This window comes from Dendropsophus ebraccatus, chromosome 11 (assembly GCF_027789765.1).
Source record: "Dendropsophus ebraccatus isolate aDenEbr1 chromosome 11, aDenEbr1.pat, whole genome shotgun sequence".
Classification (NCBI taxonomy): Eukaryota; Metazoa; Chordata; class Amphibia; order Anura; family Hylidae; genus Dendropsophus; species Dendropsophus ebraccatus.
Genome location: NC_091464.1, coordinates 37,818,193 through 37,843,598, shown reverse-complemented (window position 1 = coordinate 37,843,598; position 25,406 = coordinate 37,818,193). Strand labels below are relative to the sequence as shown.

The following is a 25,406-nucleotide window of genomic DNA, read 5'->3' as shown; positions in this document are numbered from 1 at the left end:
ACTACTCTTATATACATTTTACATTTGTACAGCAGACATAATTATAGAATCCACTGTTTAACTGTAGTTCATGGAAAAAATTATGGTTATTTAAAGGCTGCTCTGGAAGCTATCGATGAACTTGACCTGTTTGGCGCTCATGGAGGACCCAGATCAGTGATTCATGTTCTCCCTGATGATGTAGAGCACTGCCAGGTAAGAATCACAGGGTTGCATATGCCCTAAGAGAAAAAAAAAAAAGTTTCATGCTTTATAATTTCATGTTATTACAACTTCAAGGTCAGGTCAGCAGCTTTTTATTACCTAAACTAAAAGCAGTATATAATATGGCTTCTTACCCTGAATCCAACCTCCGTAGCCCCCGGCTCCATTGTTTTGAAAACAGCTGCGGGTATAGAACATGGCCCAAGGCTTTAATCATTCCTATGGAGCTGCCGGAAAGAGCCGAGTGCTGTACTTGGCTCTCTCCGGTGGCTTCATTTAGAATGAATGGAGCCGTCAGAGAGAGCCAAGTACAGCTCTCGGATCTTTCCGGTGGCTCCTTAGAAATGAATAGAGCCTTGGGTCACGTGCCATACCCGCAGTTGTATTCATAACAATAACATAGTAAAGATCAGGTAACCCCTCTTTCCCAATAAGTGGGGATCTTAAAGGTGGAGCCCGACCTATTAGATATGTATATCATATCCTGTGAATATGTGAGAAAGTGGGAGAGATGAATTGAAATGCATGATATTGGGTATGCCTACGCGCTGTAAGTCTCCTTGGTTTTATGCATCAAGTGCAGGGGTTCTCATAAAATTGAATACATACATGACAATATTATTCAAAGTTTGTATCATTTCTCATGGGCTTGCATGTGAATGTTTATACCGTATACATATATAACAAGAAAATTGACAATGTGTTTTCATAATATAATTGTAAACGTATAAACTAATATGGCTATTCTTGATGTCACATTTGCAGACATGTATTAAGGCCCTCTAACACAAAGCGATTATCGTCCGTATTTGGCCGATACGGACGATAATCGCATTATATAATAAAAGGCTTATCGTTGCCTTTCATTGTCTTTCAGCATGTTGAAAGACAAGCTATCCCTTATGGGCTCCCCGGACAGTCTTTAGATCCGCGCCCACCCACCCCCCCGCCTGCACTTACCCGCTCGCTGTTGGTGCATGTATTAGCATCGGCACAAAGCAGGGAATGAGGACCTGACAGGTCGGCACTCGCTTGCTCTGGGAGATCGCTTAAGCAGGGCTTATCTGTTGGCCTTGATCTTAGCTGAAGCTAGTCTGTCATCACGTACTAAGAACACCCATAGGGAAAGATAGGGAATCTCCTTCTATGGTGTTTTTATTTGGACCTCTATGTGTTTTCTTCCATTTCCAGTCAATCCTGTATTCCATGCTGCCACGAGCATCCACTTCTAAAGAGATTGACGCCGGTCTGCTTTCCATCATCTCCTACCCAGCATTTGCAGTGGAAGATATAAACCTGGTTAATGTGACCAAGAATGAAATCATCACAAAGTTACAAGTATGTATTTTGTTTCTTGGGTCATCGAAAGAGGGGCAATGTAGGAGTCTATCTGCTCCCTTGGGAACTTTATAAGGCACAACATATTTTTCATGACAAGAACAGCCGTTCTTTTCAATTAAAACAACGGACGTCCTTTTCATAGTGGAATGTGTTGCATTGAAGTCAATGCAAACAAGTCAATGCAAACAACTGTTGTTGTTCACACAATATATTGATGATTTGCTACGGGTGTTGAAATAATTAACTTGTCAATTATTTCCAGCCGTTGTGTGTTGATTTTAGTCCAATTTTCAATGCAACCACGGCTGTTGTTTGACACTCAATGCAACGTCTGTTGTTTTTGAGTGTCATTGTCTGTGAACATGGCCTAAATCTGTATGCAGTGATTATCTCCCGCCCTTGCCTCTCCATGACTGTGTAAAGGGAAGGAGAAGATTTGGAGCTCTGTAGCAAAAGAACAGGACTTAAATTCCTATTAAGATATATCATTAGCCACTGTTGTACCTCAGACCACCACAGGTAATCCCACCAGACCCTCAGGTGCTAATGTTTATAGGTGCAACCTGCTGGAAATAATGGCTCAGATTGAATAAGCTGTCTAATTTCTAGACAATGTAAACGTAGACTAGACACTTAAACTAGTCTTATTAGGGTATGTTCACACTGAGCAAGACAGGTGGAAATTTAATGTCAATTCTTTGAGCGGAAAGTGAGACATGACATTTAGACAGTGAGGCAGGTGGGATTCCGAGCAGAGTTCAAGATGCAAGTTTCTACTCACAATTTCTGCTTGGTTTGCTTATTGTGAACATGCCCTTAAAGTGTACCAGTCCTTTTTATAATTCTTTCACATTCCTAGACCGCCTAGTCTAAGTTTAGACTATTAGTTGGCCAAGGCTATGTTCTCACTACGTATAATCAACAGCCATTGTTTTACATGAAAAATTGCATTAAAGTCTATGGGCAACAGCCAGAAATAAATGGCATGAACATTATTTTGATAGCTGTAGTTAAGCAACGGCCATTGTTCAATACATTCTGTGAAACAACGGCTGTTGTTTGCAATGTAGTGTTAATTGGAAAAAAAATAGGACAGTGTGTGAACATAGCCTTAGGGTAGCTTCACACGTACCGTATCGCTGCGTTTTTATCGCTGCGTTTTTGGTGCGATTTTTACATGCGAGTTTTGATTTTCACATGAAAATCATGTGAAAATCAAAACGCGCATGTAAAAATCTCACCAAAAACGCAGCGTTAAAAACGCAGCGATACGGTACGTGTGAAGGCACCCTTAAACTGCGCTAGAATCAGAGTCAGAGTTTTGGCACATATTACTATCCCATATTTATCAAACTGTTTAAAATAAAAACTGGTGTAAACTGCCCACAGCAACCAATCACAGCTCAGCTGTCAGCTCTGGTGAAATAAAAGCTGAGCTGTGATTGGTTGCTGTTTGCAATTTACACCAGTTTTATTTATTTTACACAGTTTCGTTCATTTGGTCCACTCAGTCCATCCCCCATTTGCCAAAGTCTGAATCAAACACATTCAGTTGCATTCTTTGGTGAAACTTAGACCATGCCCCCTTTTGCATACACAAAATTAAGCATGTTTAAAAATCATCATTTGCTGACCGCGCATTGCTCGTATAATCAAAGCATGGCTCATGATAGTGTAATAAAAATAATAAAGTTTATGCTTACCCGGGCTCCCCCACTGTGTCATGCTTCCTTTCCCCTGCTTTCCCTGCTCACCACAGCCACCACTAAGACTTCTGGTACCATTTCTTCAGTGACAGGCCGCTCAACCAATCACTGGTCGCAGGGCGGTCCCGTCTCGGTCACTGGCTGAATAGCTTGTCACTGAAGAGTCAGGCCAGCAGCAGCTGCAGGGGGCAGGCAACGTGGCTAAAAAGATAACAATGTCTGTGCAGCTCTCACACACAATTATCAAGCTGTGGATAGGCTCGGTAAGGGAGTGGCAGTCTAGTAGATCGGCGCTCACAATGAAATATCAGGGCGTCTAATTTGGCCCTAAATGTAGAGAAATTTCTTTTTTAGCCAGAACTTTGGCAGAGACACATTAGTATATCTGGGCCAAAGTGTGAACAGATGGGGGGAAAAAAACAGCTGTATTTTATATATTTAGCATATTCATTATTTGGCCAGCTACAATCAATTATGGCCGTTACCCTATACATCGTCCAATTTCCCATTGACTTCAATGAGCGCATTATTATGTTGAAAATATAAGCATATTTTTACCTTAAACTTGCAGCCGTATTTTACCTTTATTTTACACTGTGTGAGCATAGCCTTAATGTTTAGTTGGTATATGTCCTCACCACTGAAATTTATTTTTCTTTAAGGGAAGATATGGCTGTTGTCGATTCCTCCGAGATGGTTATAAAACCCCAAGAGAGGTAAGAACTATGCCAAGTAATTCGGCAGCTTGTGGATGGTTTCCGGAAGGTAAGAGTAGATTTTCATCTGTAAACAAAGTAGAATTTAATAAAAATAAAGTTAATTTTAGAAAATGGCTATACTGGTAAAAGTAAAATGGAGCCTATTTGTATGTGGGTCTCTCTTAGGCATATAGCTGTCATAGAAGCTCTGTCCAGGGCAAAGAGGGGACTATACAAGAGCCCCCATCCCCCCCTTAAGACTGGTGGACCCAGCCATCCATGTATTTCATAGATGGCTATGCATTTGGATGGTCACCATGTAATAATACTGTATTATTCTTGCCTGGCAGAAGCTACCTTCACTAATATTAGCATGTTTAAAGGGGTTATCCAGCGCTACAAAAACATGGCCACTTTCTTTCAGAGACAACATGACTCTTGTCTCCAGTTCAGGTGCGGTTTGCAATTAAGCTCCATTCACTTTAATGGAACTGAGCAGCAAAATCCTGCCTAAGCTGGAGACAAGAGTGGGGCTGTTACTGGAAGAAAGTGGCCATGTTTTTGTAGCGCTGGATAACCCCTTTAATGTTCCGTGCCCTCCATTTTCACTAAATGCATTTCATATGTAATCCAGTTCTCTATATAGTATATTGGATGAATTTTATAATTCATAGATCAAATTTAGGGATTTGTTAACTGCAAGTCTGATATAAACTTCTAACCAGTTTTGTTTAAATATTGCCAGGACCCATCTAGGTTACATTACGACTCAACAGAGCTGAAGTTGTTTGAGAACATTGAATGTGAGTGGCCGATATTCTGGACTTATCTAGTCATCGATGGCATATTTAATGGAGACCAAGTTCAGGTAAGAGAGAAACAAACCGAAGAGAGTTGCGTCAGTACACAAAGAATAATACTTACCATTGTGACATTGTGTATAATGAACAATAACTCACCAATACACAGAGACAATAGAACTTTGCTTACAGACACAACACTATTGTATGATCATAACACCACAGCTAAGCCAGTCAGTACAACTCTGCTGCACAATGCAGAGAAACCCATGAGAGCAAACATACAGACAATGACTTACAGTACATGTCAGTTTATAACTGCAAAGTAATAACCCACTATTGTGACATCATTATAATAAGCCTTAGCCCTTTAACACACAGGACATACTGTAGAAAGAGAATATTATATTGCCCTTTTTAATACTGTCCTGCCACTTATCTCTCAAAAGCTTTATGCCAGTATGTTTTAAGAGACAATACAAGACTATATGAATATTTAAAGGGGTATTCCACTCATACATAACTTTTGATATGTTGCTGCCCATGGTTAGACTAACAATTCCTTCCATACTTGTTATTATCTGTTCAGTCTCCTTCAGCCAGTGCTCAGCTGCTGCTTTCTGCTGCTGTGTGTGAGCTTTTCTCTCTTTCTTCTCCCCCCATTCCCTGAGACAGCTGATCTAAACAAGTCCCTGGCTAGCTTTATCTGCAGCATTGTAGCTTCTTTGTAATGCTCGGGGGGTTATTCTGAGGTCACGTTGCTGATGAATTCATTGTGATTAACCCTCCCAGCATTACAGAGAAGCTACAATGTTGCAGATACAGCCTGCTAGGGACTTGTTTACATCAGCTATCTCAGAAGGGAGGAGGGGGAGCCAGAGAGAACAGCTTTTTGTGTCTTCAGCAGAAAACAGCAACTGAGAACTGGGGAAAGGAGACAGAATAGATAATAACAAGTATGGAAGGAATTGTTAGTCTCACCATGGGAAGCAACATATCAAAAGTCATGTTTGAGAGGAATACCCCTTTAAAGCGACTCTGTACCCACAATCTGACCCCCCCCCCCCCCAACCGCTTGTACCTTCAGATAGCTGCTTTTAATCCAAGATCTGCCCTGCGGTCCCTTTGGCAGGTGACGCAGTTATTGTCATAAAAAAATTCTTTTAAAATTGCAGCCCCGTGCCCTAGGGACGTATCTGTGCCCTAACTTTGCTCCACCCCTCCGTCCTTCCTCCCCACCCTCTTCATCATTAGGAATGCCACTGGAACATTTACTTCTGTTTGAACATTGCTCAGGTGTCTTAACAATCCAGCCCATGTCCTGTGGTAACACAGGTGGTGAATAGGAGGCAATCTGCCTGGAGCATTCCTAATGATGAGGAGGGTGGGGAGGAGGTGACGGTGGGGTGGTGCAAAGTTAGGGCACAGATACGCCCATAGGTCACGGAGCTGCAATTTTAAAATTTATGTTTTTATGACAATAACTGCATCACCTGCCAAACAGACCGCAGGACAGATCTTGGATTAAAAGCAGCTATCCGAAGGTACAAGTGGTTTGGGGGGGTCAGATTGTGGATACAGAGTCGCTTTAAAGGCGCTGTCCAATCCCTGAAAAAAAATCTAATGGCTCAGATTGATATAAAATCAAACAATCATACTTACCTGCCCCGATTCCTTGAAGCTGAAAGTCTCCTGCTTCAAGCTCCTACCACTGCTTCCTAGTTCCTGTGACTTGTTAGAGGGGAACTCCAGATCAGGATAAGTACTGATTATTTAAATGTCCATGAAAAGTTATATAGACATGTCTATGATTTATAACCTTCTCGGCGCAGTTTTGCTTTACTTGCAGTTCATTTGCAACCAGGATGTGCTAATAACATCCCTCCGTTGCATCCACATCGTCTCTAATGTCCATCTGCTCCCTCCAGTTCCCCGCAATTCACGAGGCGAAGATCATGTGATCCGCCTCTCTCTCCATGGGCCAGGCCCATTTAATTAGTGGTATTTTGCCACAATTTTTACAGAATCAGGACAAAAATAGCACAATTTTTGAATGTGCACTTGTCCAGCCCTCTCTTATCCAAGTAGCTGGATTGGTGCTACAAGTGATGTTCTGCTATTGGCTGGAGTTTTTTGAGAGAACAAACATTATGTCAGGTGACTCTGTGATGTAAACTAACAGGCCTGTCTTATATTGCTGATGTATATAAGGGGTTTATTCTTTACCGCAAGCCAGGCCCGCAGAGAGAGAGACAGGCCAGTCTAGAGAGAGAGATTGGGGGGGGGGAGGTAATACACCCGGAGACCGGCACTTCCTGGTTGCAAATGAATTACACTGAGGTTAAAAATCATATAGACACAATGGACATTCAAATAATCAGTAGTTATCCAGATCTGGAGTTTCCCTTTAACCCCACAGAAACTGCCCATTGAACAAGTCACTAACACAGACAATTAAAGCCATAGGTTGTTTTATTTATTTTGTCCTACTAGGGGACGCTTGTATGATGGGTCAATCTGTTAGCAAGCAGGCAACTAAATACTGGGCTCAACCTTACAGCTCTACTATCTAAGGACTAAAATTGTTCCATGTTGTTTGAACGTAGTAATCAGTGTGGCTCCATAAATACAGAAACATACAACTGTGATATCATCTTTTTTGAAAGCTAGCTAAAAGGCACACATAAAATGTAGTGACAGGTCTACAATAAGACACAGTATATAAGCTCATACACCATTGTTATATCACAGTAGAGCGGCCCCCCATATAAATACAAACAAACGTGATAGTAGTAACACCATCACAGTAGAGTGCAACCTGCATATACAGTGCACACACACTATGGTGCCTTCATCACACTCGAGTTATATTCATCTCAGTCAAGATACTACCACATCCCTGGATTGACATGTTTATTTTACAAAAAAATTATATATAGTTTACAATACTTTGGATGTTTATATATTGCCTCTTTTAGTTGCAGGAGTACAGAGAGGCTCTAGAAGGAATCCTTATCAGAGGAAAGAATGGGATTCGTCTTGTTCCAGAATTATATGCTGTCCCCCACAACAAGGTTGTTAGATTGTGGAGGTTTATCCATACAAAGCCTTGTTCACTTCTGTATTGGTCTGTAGGTTTATAACATATTATGTTATTGTTCTGTGTCCATAGATTGAAGAGGAGTATCATAACCCCCATACAGTTGACCGTATTCCTCTTGGGAAAGTGCCCCATTTGTGGGGACAGTCTCTGTATATTCTTGGATCGCTTCTTGCTGAGGTATAAGACAGTACACTTATATGGCACTGACATTGGTGTTTTTTTCTGATGGATCTATATGTTATACAGAGTGAAATGATAGTTTCTGAAATCCATTACAGAAGACCTTCAGTAGAAAGTTTTCTATCCCTGTACCCACCACCTGATTGACTTCTTTTATGTATATTGTGCTGCCCTTCTTTTCTGGAGAACTTAAAGGGGTTATCCAGCACTACAAAAACATGGCCACTTTCTTCCACAGACAGCACCACTCTTGTCTCCAGCTTGGGCGGGGTTTTGCTGATCAGTTCCATTGAAGTGAATGGAGCTTAATTGCAAACCGCACCTGAACTGGAGACAAGTCATGTTTTCTCTGAAAGAAAATGGCCATGTTTTTGTAGCACTGGATAACCCCTTTAAGTTTTGGTCATTGTATACTTTATTGCAGTGTATTGCAATTTTTTTATTGATATTTTCTGAGATGGCTATTTAGCTAAGTAGATATGATGTGCAGCAGTATCAACGTCTCTTTGTGTTTTTCCTTCTAGGGCTTTTTAGCACCTGGAGAAATTGATCCCTTAAACAGAAGATTTTCAACAGCTTTCAAACCTGACGTAGTAGTACAAGGTATAACCATGGGCTTGTTTATACTTAATAGGTAATACCATGTGTGGGGTAAAGGTGAACATTTGGCATATACTCTTGAATAATGTCTAACTTAACCATTGACTTTAAAGGGGTAGTGTGGCGCTAAACAATAATTCACAAAATAACACACATTACAAAGTTATACAACTTTGTAATGTGTGTTATGTATGTGAATGGCCCCCTTCTCCGTGTTTCCCCCCACCCACGCCAGACCCGTAAGTGTGGTGCATTATACTCACCTGATATGTGTCGACCCCCGTCCCCCATCTTGTGACAATGATGTCATCTTCAGGAGGCCGGCCGAACCGCTCCGACCGTCCCTCGTGCCGCCCCCCTCTGCCGCGTCATAACTGTGCTCAGCTGCGATTGGCTGAGCACAGTTTTGCTCACGAATTAGGTGAGTATAATGCACCACACTTCCGGGTCTGGCGTGGGGGGAAACACTGTGAAGGGGGCCATTCACATACATAACATACATTACAAAGTTGTATAACTTTGTAATGTGTGTTATTTTGTGAATAATTGTTTAGCGCCGCAGTATCTTGTCCCATTGTGGCAGATGAAAGCTCCATGTGTTGAGAGATGTTAAGACTGTGTATACTGTGCGGTACATCTTCTATAGGCTAAAGCAATAAAACCGAAGGATTTCTTACTAGTAAAAAGGCAGTAGAAGGGTTAAAGTCCTCTGACATTTACAGATTTGTCAGCTGTAGGCGCCCGCAAACCAGTGCTCCGCACTTTTACACGAGCCGATTGTCGGCATAGGTATGTTTCTAGCAATGCCCATGTAAAAGGCACTTTAGAAGGGCAGAATTGTGCAAACAGACTTTTGTGGTCATAAATGAGGTATTTTAAACCCGTTTTATTGCTTTGGTATCTTGATGCATAGGCGTACTGTATGTACAGAGTTTTATTAATTGAAATATGTTAAATGTTGTTCCTCTTATCTTGCTGATATAACCTTACAGATTAGCCAATAAACCAATAGGCCACTCCTGGCATACTGTGTCTTTTTCACTCAAAAGTTTTTACATCACATATATTTTTCTGGGAAATATGGTGCATTACTATCTTTGCTGTACATTCTGTTTACTAGAGGAGCCATAGGAACCAAAAAGTGTACTAATATAAAGTAGCAAGTATACAAATACATAGCTGCATATGTCTATACAAACTAGGTATTCAGGACTCTGAATAAAGTGATTATTAAACAGGATAATGTGCATAGGGTATGTTCACACTGAGCAAATTCAGCAGAATTCCGCTGTAGAGCTCTCCGCTGCGGAATACCGCCTGCCTCAGTGTCAATCAGTGTGTCTATGGGAGGGCTCATGCACCTCCACTCTCTGCGGCTCTCCGGTCAAAGAATTGACTTGTCAATTCTTTGAGCGGAGAGTGGAGGGGCGCAAGCCCTCCCATAGACACACTGATTGACACTGAGCCAGGCGGTATTCCGCGGCGGAGAGCTTCCGCTGAATTTGTTCAGTGTGAACACACCCTTAGGGTTATAGCTGACTGGTGTGTATTGTCATACTGTACATATACTTAAAGAAACTGGACTACTCCTAACATATAATATATATATATATATATATATATATATATACACATTTTTTATTCTTTTATTGTTCTCTTTTTCAGTATCTGTTCTAGCAGAAACAACAGAAATAAAGGACATGTTAAAAAAGCATGACATTAATGTAGAGAGCTTTAGTGATGTCCGACCGTTTCGAGTGCAGCCAGCTAGAATTTTAAGCCATCTCTATGCAAAACTTGGTAAGTACGAGGACCTTTGTCTTGGCAATGGTAAGTGTAATTAAACGATGCGAGATTGTGATGTTACATCAAGATATTGTGATGTCACAATTGGGCAATATGATGTGACATTTAGACATTGTGATGCCTTAATGAGGAATTTTGATGTCACAATCGGACAGTGTGAAGTCACAATGGGGCATTGTGATGTCTCATTTGGACATTATGATGTCACGGTGGGGTAATGAATCTGTTGCTTAAAAGGATTTGTCTTAAGGGTGTGTCCAGCAAACAGAAAGCAGCTCAAGCCTTTAGCTCACCGGCGATCAAAGCTTTTCGAGACTTGGGGTCCCGAATAAGTTGCGATTACCACGTGATTTTGCAGAGACACTGTGCAGTTATTGGACATTGCATGTAGGAGGGTTTTACTCTCACATGATGATCGCAACTTCCCTCACCCGCTTCCCGCTTAGATACATCCCTGTCTTCCTAGAGAATAGCGCTTTATTCACATGTCTCTAAAATCTGTTTGCAATAGCGAACAGACTAGGGATCCATTTAGTTGAATGGTGCCATTCATGCACCTGTACATGTTACAGGGCTGTGATTCGTGCCACAAAAAATAGTGGTTGGACCTAGTATGGGCCGCAAGTGCTGCATGGAGTCCATGCATTGCGAAAAAGTATGGATCAGATCCGTACTGCTCTCCGTAGCTGTGAGTCTGCAGCTATGGACAGCACTACAGATGTGTGAATGAGTCCTTAACCTCTTAGGCCATGTTCACATGGCGTAAGAGACCGGCCGTTCCGTGACCCGGTAGAGTCACGGAGCGGCCGGTCTCTGAAAAGATCATCCCGGCCGTTACTGCAGTACCGTACTTCTACGAAAAGATACGTTGTGTGAACATAGCCTAAGACTGTGTTGGAAGATAAACCATAGGTCTTGGTTTTGCTTATCTAGTTGTGTCATGGACAGTCTTCTTGTCCTGCAACCTGTTTCTATAGTGTGATTTTTTTACCATGTTTTTAATATAAATATTTTATTCTGTGCATGCTCATAGGAATCAATAAAGGCATGAAGCTAAGTGGGCGCCCGTATCGCCATATAGGAGTCCTAGGAACATCTAAACTGTACACCATTAGGAATCAGATCTTCACTTTTACTCCACAGGTTGGTATATGCTAAACATATTGGGGGAGAGTTATCAAACATGGTGTAAAGTGAAACTGGCTCAGTTGCCCCTAGCAACCAATCAGATTCCACCTTTCATTCCTCACAGACTCTTTACAAAATGAAAGGTGGAATCTGATTGGTTGCTAGGGGCAACTGACCCAGTTTCACTTTACACCATGCTTGATAAATCTCCCCCATAATCTGGGTCAACAATTTATCAACACTTGTTGTGTACTTGCAGGCCACGATCGATAAAACATTCATGTGCCGTTGATTGTTGATTTAGATCTGACGCCCAAATCATTGTTAATCGTAGCTATTTGTTCGCTAATTGCTCGAAGTAATTCCGCATTTGTTTGCTTCTTTTGCTGGGATCAGATGGAGAAAACAATTGTAGTTACTATCGTTGTAACAATCATAACTAGCGACTATCGTTCTGTGTAATATGGAGAACGATTTCAGGTTAACGATAAACAATCTCGTTAAAAATTGCTTTGTCTAATAGGACCCTAAGGCTTTGTTCCCACTACGTACTGATAAGCTCAATCAACGGCCGTTGTCTGAGCTTCTCTCTACGTCGAGAGTACATAGCCTTGGTGTGTGAGATTTTATTCTGGGAACCACCAGATGGCATAGTTATCTGTTCTGAGATGGCTTTTTCTGCATTTACTGCAAAACACAGTTGGTGTGAGTGAATGTTTTCCATCCAGGAAACGCTCCCCCTTGTGATTTTGAAATCTTTCAATGTATTTTGTAATACTGAATGTAGTAGCAGACAGTGGGAATCTTCCACATTCTATACCTGACACATATGTGGATTTAGACACAGGACCTCATTTATGTAATCTGTAAAGTCTTTCCAACAGCAACCAGAGTGGATAAAAAATATGTGATAAATGAAAACCATAGCGCTGAGATCTAATATGAATGTGGATCCAAGAATAATATCACACAATGTTTATTAACCCCTTCACGTCAGTAACATGTATATATACGTTCCTACTGCACATACCCCAATGTATATATACATCCCTGACTGTGAAGGGGTTTGATGTGTGCGGGACTGCTGCAGTGAGAGCGGCCCCGCACACATCAGTGTCCCGGGAGCCGAGGGTAATGAGAGGCAGTTGTCTCTCATTAACCCCTTAAATGCCGTGATCTATAGCAATCGTGTTGTTTAAGGAGTAATTGGAACCCAATCTCTTGTACTGGCGGGCGGGCGGGGGTAATGCTGCGTTTACACGAAACGATAATTGGCCCAATCGTACGATTAACGATGTCGTAGTAACGATTTTTTTTTCTTAACGGTCAGCATTTAGACGGTACAATATATCGTACGGAAATTCTTTTTGCGATCGCTTAAGCCTATCTCACACATTGGTTAAATCGGCGAACGACTGAACGAACAAGGATTTTAGAGCATGTTGTAAGATCAAAATGAACAATTTCTCGTTCGTCGTTTGATCGTTCTGAGCGTTTACACGTACAATTATCGTTCTAATTTGATCGTTATCATGCGAATTCGCGCGATAATCGTTCCGTGTGAACGCAGCATTAGTCACTTACCTCCGTGCTGTCGGATCGGTCATCTATACATAGGCTCTATACATAAATCAATAATAACACTGATCTATGCTATGCTATGGTATAGCATAGATCAGTACATGCAATCTAATGATTGCATGTTTTACTGTAAAATAAAAGTGTAATAAAAAAAAGTGTAATAAAAAAAAAGTTTTTAAAAGTATTTAAAAAAAAAACCCTTATAAACCCCCCTCCCAATAAAGGTTGAAAATACCCCCATGCCTATTATAAAACTAAAAATATTTTTAAAAAATAAACACATTGTATATCGTAGCATGTGGAATTGTCCGATCTATTAAAATATAACATTATTGTTCCCACACGGTGAATGGCGTAAATGAAAGAGAAAAAAAAACACCAAGATTGCTGTTTTTTTCTAATTATATATCAGAAAAAATTAATAAAAAGCAATAAAATTTTTCTGTTACACTAATATGATATTTAAGGGCAACTCCGGCGTTTTTCTTTTTTAGCTTATTTATATAAAGTTATATACTGTAACTTTGCAATGTGTCTAAGTAAGCGCTCCGGCCCCGATCCCCCCCTTTCCGACCCTGACCAAACACCAACCCCCACCCGCCCCGGAAGTTAAATAAAGTATACATACGCGATTACGGGCGCCATTTTGTGACGATGTTGTCACAGCAGCGGGTGGGCCAGGTCTTCATCCTCCTCGGCGTCTTCATGTAAAGTGAATGGGAGAGAAAAGGCTGCTGGTGCATTTGCGCACCAGCAGCCTTTTCCTTGGCTGGAGCGCATCACATGGCTTCCAGCTTGCTCAGCCCCGATTGGCTGAGCTTGCTGGAAGCCATATGATGCGCTCCAGCCAATGAAAAGGCTGCTGGTGCGCATGCGCATCGGCAGCCTTTTCTCTCCCATTCACTTCACACAAACCCGGAAGTGAGGAAGTTCCGAAGACGGCGGCTGGAGGTGACGGAGTCGCGGACGGTGGCAGATTCAAGGGCCAATCGTCACCGGAGGGATGGTGAGTATGATCTGTGTGTGTGTCTGTGTTTTTTATTTTTTTTAGGTCCCGCCGGAGTTGTCCTTTAATAAAAACTAGAGAACATGGCGCAAAAAGTGACACCCCAACAACCCTGTAGGTGGAAAAATAAAAGCGCTATGGCTCTTAAAAGGCGGGGAGAAACATTGTATTAATTTTACCTGGACGTCCGTGCATCAATGGGCTCGTCTTGAAGGGGTTAATAAAGAAAATCTAATACCAACATGGTATTAGATTTGTGTTAAGTTAAACAACTTTAGACTATGCTAACGTCTGTGTCAGAGTCTTGAGTCATTAAGATGCCATTGAGGAAAAGCATTCCATGCAGTGCTGTTTTTTTTTTTTACCAAACATGGGTGCCGGCCTTCTTGAGACTATTTACATGTTACCCCTTCCCATAAATTTTTGTCATTTAAAATTCCTAATGTGCAAAGTACATTAATGCACCAAAGAAACATGGAAAAGTGTATACCTGCATGCAGGTTTTTTTTCACAGCTTTTCACAAATGTCTGTCCTGTGCATTTCATGTGTTATATCATATAGACAATATTTCTTATACATTCTTCCCTATAAAAATCACATTTTATCCCATTCTCAGTTTCCTAGTAAAGTTTCTTCTGTCCATTTACTTGCTGAACCCTTGTTCATATATAATACATAGAGAACTGAGACATCTCTATCTCTGGCTTCCTCATATAGTTCACAGATCAGCACCACTTCTACCTAGCCCTGGACAGCAGGATGATTGTTGAAATGCTCAGGACTGAGCTGGCATACCTGACTTCATGCTGGAGGATGACAGGAAGGCCAACCCTCACCTTCCCCATCACTCACGCCATGCTGAGTAATGACGACTTCTTTCTACACTACGTTTGCAGAGCTTAAATCGTCAGGCTGCTGTTATATTATGTTTAGAAGCTAAAGGGGTTATCTGGTTTGTATAATGTCTACTTGTTAGAAGGATTCCTTTAAGGAGTTCCACCCATCTGTAATCTGTAGGGAAATCTACCAGTAAGTTTCCCTACAGCACCTCCACATGGGAGATAAAGCATTACTCAGTGCCTTTTCACGTCAGTACCCATGTTATGCAGGGCAGGACAGTTAATCCAAAGTGTGAGATGTTCTTTGTAACTGCTCGCCTTCCCACGCCAAGAGATGAGGATCCTGAACATTGATACCTTTCTTTTAACTCTAATATGGTATATAAAATGGGATGTTAAACTGGGCAGTCCCTTAAAGTGTGCCTGTCGTCATATCTTTTAAAATCTAAATGATCAGGGGATGCGATTTGAAGAAATGTTGCAATTTACATTCATAATTTTTTTTTCCAATTATAGTGCTTTAAAACAAAGCTATACTTACTTGTATCCAGGTCCAGTCTACTGAAGAGATAAAACGCAGGAAGTCCCAGCCAGTGCAGAGAGTTACGGTTAGAGTCTTCTCTGTGAGCTGTCAGATGACAGGGACTTCCTGCATTTGGTGTCTTTTTTTAACCAGCACAACACAAAAAATCTGCCTTCCGGAGACTGGACCTGGATACAAGTAAGTACAGCTTTGTTTTAAAGCATGATAACTAAACAAAAATTAATGAATCTAAATTGCAAACTTGCTTTATATCACATCTATTGTTGATTTAGATTTTGAGAATTATGACAACAGCAATAGTGACACTTTTAAGGATAATCATTGATTAGAAAGTTTGGGGGAATGTTTCTTTGTAATCTAGCGCTAGTTATTTCTTTTAATAGATCTGCCTTGAACATATGGAAGCATAAAATACATTAACAGATCCCATTTACATCAGTAGGATCCATTGGATGTGCAGTATAGCAGACTTTTCAATCCACCAAAAATTATAAAAAAAAAAAAAAAAAATGAAGTAAGCAGTAGGTTTCTGAGAGGGGATCTAGGGGTCCATCTTATTTGTGGTCTGCATATGACTATAGTGAAGATACCTGGTAAATCCATATTACTACAGAACAGTAGTAAGTATGGACCTAATTTGTATTTCAGATGACGATGGCACAGACATAGATCCAGCTGTTCTGTCTACAGTAAGAAAACTTGAGGATGGTTATTTTGGAGGTGCAAGGTATGTAAATTGTTCCCATGAACTGTAGCAGTTTCATTGTCGGATTGTAACATTGTCGGATAGAAAATATTTCCTTTATTTTTAAATGTGTCTGGCAGCTATTGAGTTGTAAGGTTTATAGTGATGCTGCGGCATTACAGTGCTGAACTGACTGTAACATCATTTGAAGTTTTGAGGTTTTCCCATAACATTCATTTGTAATGATTTGAAATACCACACAGGAGTTGGATCTGCTCACTACTGTGTATCAGTCCCTGGTTCTATCACAGAATCGGGAATAATTCTGCATAGGGTGTGCTTGGTGTTCAGTGAATACAATATGGCTAACACTCATTTACAATTATACATGAAATCATGGTAATATATGTGTTAAATCTCATAGATTTCTATGGGGAATCTGTGCTGTGCTTCCGTTCCGAGTTATGACATGTCCTATGTTTAAACAGAATGGATTGGAGATCCGTAAAAAAACGCTGAACATGTGAATAGCCCAATACAAAGCAGACAACTTAACAGAACGTGTGAATGCGGCCATAAACTGGCAACTACTGGGTGTAACCGACCCGACTAAATGCTACCAGAACTCCCGCCCCAGCCCCTGATAGGGACAAGGAGTCTGACAGCAGAGTTAGAGACCAATAGCAACCAGGGAGCCCTCCCTGTGCTCTGAATGGACCAAGTCTCAGGAGCCAGATAGCAACACCTGAAAGCTTAACCCCACGAGCACCAGAGAGGAGGAAACAGGAGAAAGCATGAAGCCGGGTAATACTGGTAACAGGATGAATCCTGTGTTATTTCAGCCGAATTCACACACAGAGAACCAATTCTGAGAAATCTATCTGAAATATGATGTGAATTACAACTCATACAGTATTTTTATGCCCTAATCCACTCCTGTGTTTTCTTTTTAGAGTGAAACACGGCAGGCTATCCGATTTTCTTACGACATCATTTTTCACTCACCTAAGTTTCCTGGATTCTGACTGTGATGAAAGGCTTTTGGATGAAAGTAGTGAAGGCAATTATAGTCCTGACAATGACTATGAGTATGAACTAAGAGAATTTCAAGTGGACAACAGTGAAAGTGGTAAGGATTAGAGAATGCTGGGAGATTTAATATCCTCAGCCAGCGCTATTGTATCTGCAGCAGTATTTGAGAATGCTGTATGAGAGGTTTTGGAAAATGATACAAAATAAAAAATAGTCTGTATATTATTTTTTAATAACACCTATTCTGTGATATACAGGCAAAAAAGAAAAATGAACAGTAACCTTGTATTTCAAGCTACAGTAGAGGGTTCATACAACGGTTCAGAGATTCAGAGAACCCCATACGACCATGTATGAGATACATTATTGTTGTTTGCTTTTTTAATATGATATTATTATGCTTTCTTTTCAGATGATGCACTGGATGAACTTGATCAGTACATAAACCACTTGCAGCAAAGTGTGGCCTCAACAACACATTTACCTCCCACCTCTACTACCTCATCCCAGTACCATGCATTTAGTGCGCTCCATTCCACCCGTGATATACTCTCCTTAATGGCCAAGTCAAAGGGCCTGGAAGTACCTAGTGAGTAGAGTTTTATAGCAAGATACATTTTTGTTTGTTAGCAGTCATATCATTTCTTGTAGTTACGTAAAAAAAAAAAATGCAAAATTACATCTATACACCACACATGTAAATTGTTCCGTCTTACTGTATCACATTAATACATTTACCTTTTTTTTTATTTTCATATTTCATTTTATTAAGGCTTTTTTTGTCAAGGATACAGAAACAAGAAAAGGAAATAGGGCAAGGGAGGGGGAGGGGTACGATAAAAACAAGGTTCAAGGGTCAGAGGAGAGCAGAACTCAAGACATAATGAATCAAAAGGCTAGCACTGCTCACTCCGAACAGACTACTAGGGATAACCCTATGGGCAGCAGAAAGAAGATAACAAATTATAGGTTTCTTAGGCTACGTTTACATCAGCGTTTGACCATCTGGCACCATTCCGTCTACCTTTTCCGTTTTGGAGTAAGCAAAACGGAAACTGTCGGATCCGTTAAAATCCCCATAGATTCCCATGCTATTTTAGTGTGCTCCGTTTGCCCTAATTGTGCTCCGTTTGCATGCAATCCGTTCAAGATCCGTTTTTTGGAACGGAAGAAAAAAATTGTGTTTGCAGTATTTTTCTTTCCGCTTAAAAAAACGGATCACGAACGGAAAGTGCACTTCCGTTTTTTTTTTTTTACATTGTAGTCAATGAGGACGGATCTAAAACGGAAGGTATTTCCGTTCACATCCGTTTTTTTTTCATCCGTTTTTGCACTGAGCATGCGCAGAAGCAGCAAGAAACCAAAGAAGAAAAATAAACGGATAGAAAAAAAACGGATGCTGACTGATGCAAACGGATGCAAACTGATGTACAAAAGTCAGGTTTTTTAAGCCAAAATACAAACGGACCATTAAAAAAAGATGAACATTTTGCAATCAGTTTGCATCAGTCTGCTCATCAGTTTATGCTCATCCGTTTAATTAATATGGACGGATCCGTTAGAAACAAAGAAAAACGCTAGTGTGGCTGAGCCCTTAGGGAGTACCATGAGCAGTACAACAGTAGGGTCACACTGCAGGTGCACACCCGTTATCTTCTCCACCACCTTGCACCTAAAGGGCTGTAATTGTGTACACGTCCACCAGATGTGCAACATAGTCCCCTGATCCAAATGGCAGCGCCAGCAAGTATCAGGAACATTGGGGTAGAAAGAGTGGAGAAGAGTAGGAACCCTATACCTCCTGGATAAAACTTTATCATTTGTTTCCTGGTACTTGGTGGACACAGATGACTTATGACAAAAGAAAAATGCCTTTCCCTAGTCAGTGTCTGTCAATGTACGAGAAAGGTCACTTTGCCATCCTCGCTGGAATACAGGGATAGGTGGTTTGGAAGCAGTTTGCATTTGAGAAACCGTGTGTCTCGGGGGCGAGCTCGCCTCACACAGCTCATCAAAGTCAGTTAAGTCTCTGTGCAGACGTAACGTCTGTTTGTTAGACGTGTAGAAATGAGAAAGCTGCCTATAATGTAACAAGGTCGTAGCCAATTGTTCAACCGCTGGGACTAAGCTATCATACGACTCCAGCGCAGTAGTGGTCAAGGCATGTCTCATATACGGGGAGGGTGGCAAATATGGGGCAAGGAAAGTCTCTACCTCAAGTCCTGGTTCAAAGTCAGCATTGCAAGTCAAAGGGGTCAAAGGCCTTTACTCAACTGAGCATGACAAATCGACACAGTGACTTGTGCTACATAGGGGAGAGTTGCGACCCTAGTACGCAGCCACTGAACTAATTTAGTCCATAAGATAGAGGATAGGGGTATGTTCGCAATTTTAGATTCCATAGAAACCCATATTTTGGTGTTCCCATTATGATACCAGTCTAATATCCTGGTAGAGACCGCCGCCAAATAATAATAAAATAGGTCTGGTAGCGCCAAGCCTCCTGCATCTTTTGGCCTAGTTAGGGTAGATTTGGCTATTCTGGGCCTCTTCCCCTTTCATATGAATTTGAAAAGAAGACGGGAAACTGAAACAAAAAATTTCTGGGGCAGAATCAGGAGAATCGTCTGAAACAGGTACAGGAGGCGAGGGAGAATATTCATTTTGATAATGTTTATCCTGCCAATCCAGGAGAATTCCCTTCTGTCCCACTTCAGCAGATCTCCCCTAATCTGTCAGAATTGGTGCAAAGTTGAGATCATAAATTTGGGATAAGGCTGGGTTTACACTGCGTTTTTGCAATCCGTTTTTGCAATCCGTTTTTTTTGCAAAAAATGGATGAAAAACTGATGAAAAAAACTGATGCATTTGTGTGCATCCGTTTTTCTATTGACTTCCATTGTAAAAAAAAAAAAAAAAAAACGGATCAAAACGGATCCGTTTTTTTTAACGGACACAAAAATAGTGTCAGCTACGTTTTTGTGTCCGTCAAAAAAACCGGATCCGTTTTGATCCGTTTTTTTACAATGGAAGTCAATGGAAAAACGGATCAAAACGAATGCACACAAATGCACCCGTTTTTTTCATCCGTTTTTTTGCAAAAAACGGATGAAAAAAACGGATTGCAAAAACGCAGTGTGAACCCAGCCTAAGTCTGCAGGGACACTAACACCTAAATATTTAAACGCCCACTCCGTCCAAAGGAAGGACATTTACCATTTTTTACTCCCTCTCTTCAATTAAATGACAATTTGCTAATACTCCCAACTCTTAACCTCCTCTCCCAGGAAAACGGAAGTGTCATAGTGCCAACATCGTGTAAGGAATTCATGCTTCCATAACTTTTGGTATATAAAGAGCTTATTAGCTGACTAGACTTAAAAGGGTTGTCCAGTGAAAATATTTTTCTTTCAAATCAACTGGTGTCAGAAACTTACACAGATTTGTAATTTATTTCCATTAAACATTCTCAAGTCTCCCCATACTTACTAACTACTATATGTGCTGCAGGAAAAAGTTTATTTTCAGTCTGACACAGTGCTCTCTGCTGACATCTCTGGCCGAGACAGGAACTGTCCAGAGTAGGAGAGGTTTTCTATGGGGATTCATAGAACACCGAGACAGAGTTCCTGGCCAGAGATGTCAGCAGAGAGCACTGTGTCGGACTGAAAATAAAACAACATTTCCTGCAGCACATATAGCGGCTAATAAGTATGGGAAGACTTGAGAATTTTTTATAGTCGTAAATTACAAATCTATATAACTTTCTGACACCAGTTGATTTGAATGAAAAAGATTTTCGCTGGACAACCCCTTTAATGCTTATATAAATTATTAATTAGGAATTCTAAAATCGTCCCTACTTCACCTGTATATTAAAGCGAATGTACAAGTGGTACATCGCTTTTCTAATTCTACCATGAATAGACCGACACGGGTATGCTGGTGCAGCGGTCCTTTTTTTAAAGCGACTCCGTACCCACAATCTGACCCCCCCAAACCACTTGTACCTTTGGATAGCTGCTCTTAATCCAGGGGATGCAGTTATTGTCATAAAAATAACTTTTAATCCGGCAGCGCTGTGTCTATCGGCCGGGGCTTACATTTGTATATGCATTAGGCTGGCACAACCTCTCTGTCCTTCCTCCCCACCCTCCTCATCATTAGGAATGCTCCAGGCAGATTGCTTCCTATTCCCCACCTTTGACAGCCCGGCACATGGGCTGGATCGTTAATACACCTGTGCAAAGCTCAAACAGCAGTAAATGTTCCTAGATCATTCCTAATGATGAGGAGGGTGGGGAGGAAGGACATAGAGATTGTGCCAGCCTAATGCATATACAAATGTGAGCCCCAGCCGTTAGACACAGCGCTGCCGGATTAAAAGTTGTTTTTATGACAATAACTGCATGCCCTGCCGAACGAACCCCAGGACAGATCTTGGATTAAAAGCAGCTATCCGAAGGTACAAGTGGTTTGGGGGGGACAGATTGTGGGTACAGAGTCGCTTTAACCGCTGCCCAGTTCCCACTCATGGCACTGGTCTATTGCCGAATACCAGGCCGGCTTAAAGCACTGGAGGCGGGGCAGTGTAAATATTTTTTTGTAAATTTGTGTAAATTCAGATATGTGCAATTGTTTGTCATTTCAGATTCATCAATGTTTCTACCTGCTAAAAATTTAAGTGCTCATCGAAGGTCATTAAATCTGTTAGAGGTTCCTCAGCCTCACAAACCTCAGGTAGGGCTTTATTTCTCATATAATAAAGAATAATAATGAATTTTTTCAGGCACCAAAACTATCACTCTTTCCCTCTTACCATTTGTACGCCCTCTGACTAACAAAGAGCAATAGGTATATATGATTGTCCATTTTATGGAAATAAAGTTACTATGCTGTTGCTGCTCCTGTACATGCTGTAACTTACATCAAATAAAAACCATACTACAAGTGAAATCTACTTAAGTCTAATGGGCTCCTTTCACTATAAAGAGACAGGTAAACACATGCATAACCAGTGTTTCAAGGCTAAAAAGATGGGCTAGGGCATTATGTAAAACGCACATTTTTTAAGCGTACCTGGCGTTTTTTAAAAGATAAAAAAAGCATGGATTTGTTAGACTAACCCTTCAGAGTGGCGACAATGTGATTTTGGTGCTCTCATTGCTGTACAGGTATTTCTTATTCTCTAAATTTTAGGGCGTTCCATCAGCAGTGTACACTAATGGCTTCCTTTCCCTTAGTTGTCTGGCCAATAACAGCATAGAACATACACCTCATTGTTATGACATGACATAGTGCTTGTGTAAGTGTACTGAACAGGCTTGTACTGTACTGGGGGATGATTTACAGTACTGTACTATAGATGGCATGTTTGTGGGGAGAAGGGATTACTTATGCACTCACTTTTCAGGGTTCTGTGTGAGCAGAAGTGAAAGAAACCGCAGCAGAACATAGAAAGTTTTACAGAAAGAACTGAATTAATTGTGGCTGCTTACAGTGTACTAGGATAGGGATATTACAGTGCAGCACTCTACACATATACTAGTAGATACACTGGTATTTTACACAATGGGCAGCAGCCCAGTGCTTTATGAGTGGTGAGAGATGGGAGAGAAGCATTGACTTTCAGAAACAATGTGGATTATCCTGAGCAGACAGGCAGGCACAGATTTTAGGTACACAGTCAAGGGCCTTTTCAAGCTCTGTTTCCTGTCTCCTGCACATAACACATGCTAAGCCACACCCCTACTTCTTATATTTATTTTGGATATATCTGTTACTAGAGACAGACATAGAGACAAACTTAACAGCTCCGGTAGTGGGCAGCAGAATGCAGAAAAATTACACACCAAGTAATGAAGACTTCAGAGCTTTTTTGGAGTGGGAACTGAGGAGGTATGGAGGCATGGAGTAAATTTGTTACAAAACTAAAATAGTTTGAAAAGGCAGAGCCCATTTAAAGGGAATAGCTTACCTATGGCCTATGTTCTCCTAAATGCAATGTAAAGTAGTATATATATGAAAAAGAAAGGGACTCCTTGTCTAATCCATAATCTAATTCTCAACCTGACTACTTTAAAGAATACATGTCAAGGCTATGTTCATACTACAAAATTTTTTTAAAACTATGGCCGTTGTTGCCAATTGCAACAACCGGCGTGAGTAATACGAAAATATACATTACATTGCCCTCTATGGAGTATCCTGGCCGAAGTGTATACACATAGTATACACTCCGGCCGGGATCCCTAGAGGCGCTGTACAAAACTGACGTGTCAGTTTTCTGCGGCCGCTATTCATTGAATAGCAGCCACAGAAAACCCTGTCAGTGCACACTATAGAGTAAGTGGCTCCTTAGTGAGCAGTGAGCGCCTGCATCAGAACTCTGTGGCGCTAAAGATTAACTGCAGTACCGGCCAGAATGATCTTTTCTGAGATCGGCCGTTCCGTGACCCGGCCACTGAGTGGCCGGTCTCTTACTATGTGTGACCATAGCCTAAAGATGCAGCAGGAAACAAGCTGAGTTGGAGCTGCAGATCTCTTACCAATATCGTGTCTTTCTTATGGGTTGATTAAAAAATAACCTATTAGACCTTAGATCTATTATAACAAAAATTAGAACATTGGTACGTTCAGTCTAATCCTGAATGTGGAATAGACATATAACCCTATGTATCTAAGTATATGTGCTATCTAAGTATAGGTGCTAAAATGTGCTAAATTGTGTCTGATCATATATAACCATAAATATGGTTATATAATAATGGAATTTAACATTATACAGAAAAGAGAGACTGAATTAAATTTGCCGAAGGACTCGCATGGTAACGTGGACTGTGAAAAATTAGTGGAGCAGCTAAAAGAATGTCCAAGTCTTCAGGACCAGGCGGATATACTCTACATATTGTATGTCATAAAGTAAGTATTCTTTCATGTCTTTTTATGTTATTTGAGTTTTCAAATTTATTCAGACATAAACAATAACAATTGTCCAAACATTGGACCAAAATTCCACAAAACATGTCAATATTCTCTAGATAGAACAAAATGGATACAATGTTCTTTCGTGTCTTGATGTCAGGAATCATGGAGAGGATGAAGATGTTAATCTGGGACTTCACTGTAGACCAGTTATTAAAAATGTATTAGATTGTCACATGCTGTTTGTGTAAATCCACCTACTAAATACAAGTCCCACCCTGCTGAAATCCCTTGGTTGCAGGATGACACCTGCAATTAGCTGGGTTTCCTGAGGCACCATGCTTCCTGACTGTGTGAATAGATATGGTGTTCAATGTTACATTTTCACTTGGATCTGTGCCATAGATTGATATCTCAACTATGCTTGCCAAAAACACTGCTGGAATCCTAGAATTAACAGCCACAAGTATATGACATTAGCAGTACTGATACTGTTGTTCCTGCCATAGCAGTCATTTCTTAGCAATAATTTCATATACATATATACTGTATATATATATATATATATATATATATATATATATATATATATATATATATGTCCGTTTGGTTGCAACAAAATTAAAACAAGTAACATTGGCTGACTCTGTTTTGGGTGTCAAGTGATGGAATTTCCAGATTTCTTTTCAACTTTAAAATCCTGACTATTACTGCAGTAATCCTATACATAGAGTATGACCAAGAGCCCTGTGTATTGTAAGATAGAGCTATTGTATTGTATATTGTAAGATAGATTTGTATTATCAGGTTCTTATTATCTACAGTATTGTGCCTCGCACTGTTGTAGGAGATACGGATGCTGACAAGCTGCTGCACCAGTCACATTACACATCACCCGTACTGACAAATAGCTGTGTCACTGTAAATAATCAAGAGTGATGGACTGAGGATCATAAATATATTTTAAAGTTCAGTAGAAACGCATTAACATATTGTTTGCCTTATGAAATATCGGATAACCTATTATTTATGACTTTGCACAGAGGTCTGGATTGGGACACCAATATCGGTGGTCAGTGTGGGGTTACGGTACGCTGCCTGCTAAGTGAGCTGTATAATAAAGCGGGCCACAAGCAAGAGTGGGGCCTGATCCGATACATCTCTGGTTTACTGAGAAAGAGAGTGGAAGTTCTGGCGGAGGTTTGTTCTTTAGATCATATATATACTG

At 40.7% G+C, this 25,406-nt stretch overlaps 1 protein-coding gene across 4 annotated transcripts in view; it reads left to right on the top strand.

Moving 5' to 3' along the window:
* PHKA2 (phosphorylase kinase regulatory subunit alpha 2) overlaps nucleotides 1-25,406 on the top strand; it is an 87,339-nt gene that overhangs the window by 34,998 nt on the left and 26,935 nt on the right. For all 4 annotated transcript variants that reach the window (XM_069946100.1, XM_069946099.1, XM_069946098.1 and 1 more), the window contains exons 7-22: nucleotides 97-195; nucleotides 1,396-1,542; nucleotides 3,914-3,967; nucleotides 4,695-4,817; nucleotides 7,728-7,823; nucleotides 7,922-8,029; nucleotides 8,557-8,635; nucleotides 10,298-10,432; nucleotides 11,472-11,581; nucleotides 14,872-15,016; nucleotides 16,186-16,264; nucleotides 17,176-17,351; nucleotides 17,667-17,843; nucleotides 21,906-21,994; nucleotides 24,042-24,175; nucleotides 25,222-25,378. In XM_069946100.1, coding sequence (XP_069802201.1) covers nucleotides 97-195; nucleotides 1,396-1,542; nucleotides 3,914-3,967; nucleotides 4,695-4,817; nucleotides 7,728-7,823; nucleotides 7,922-8,029; nucleotides 8,557-8,635; nucleotides 10,298-10,432; nucleotides 11,472-11,581; nucleotides 14,872-15,016; nucleotides 16,186-16,264; nucleotides 17,176-17,351; nucleotides 17,667-17,843; nucleotides 21,906-21,994; nucleotides 24,042-24,175; nucleotides 25,222-25,378 — 1,908 coding nt within the window. The remainder of the gene's footprint in view (nucleotides 1-96; nucleotides 196-1,395; nucleotides 1,543-3,913; nucleotides 3,968-4,694; nucleotides 4,818-7,727; nucleotides 7,824-7,921; nucleotides 8,030-8,556; nucleotides 8,636-10,297; nucleotides 10,433-11,471; nucleotides 11,582-14,871; nucleotides 15,017-16,185; nucleotides 16,265-17,175; nucleotides 17,352-17,666; nucleotides 17,844-21,905; nucleotides 21,995-24,041; nucleotides 24,176-25,221; nucleotides 25,379-25,406) is intronic.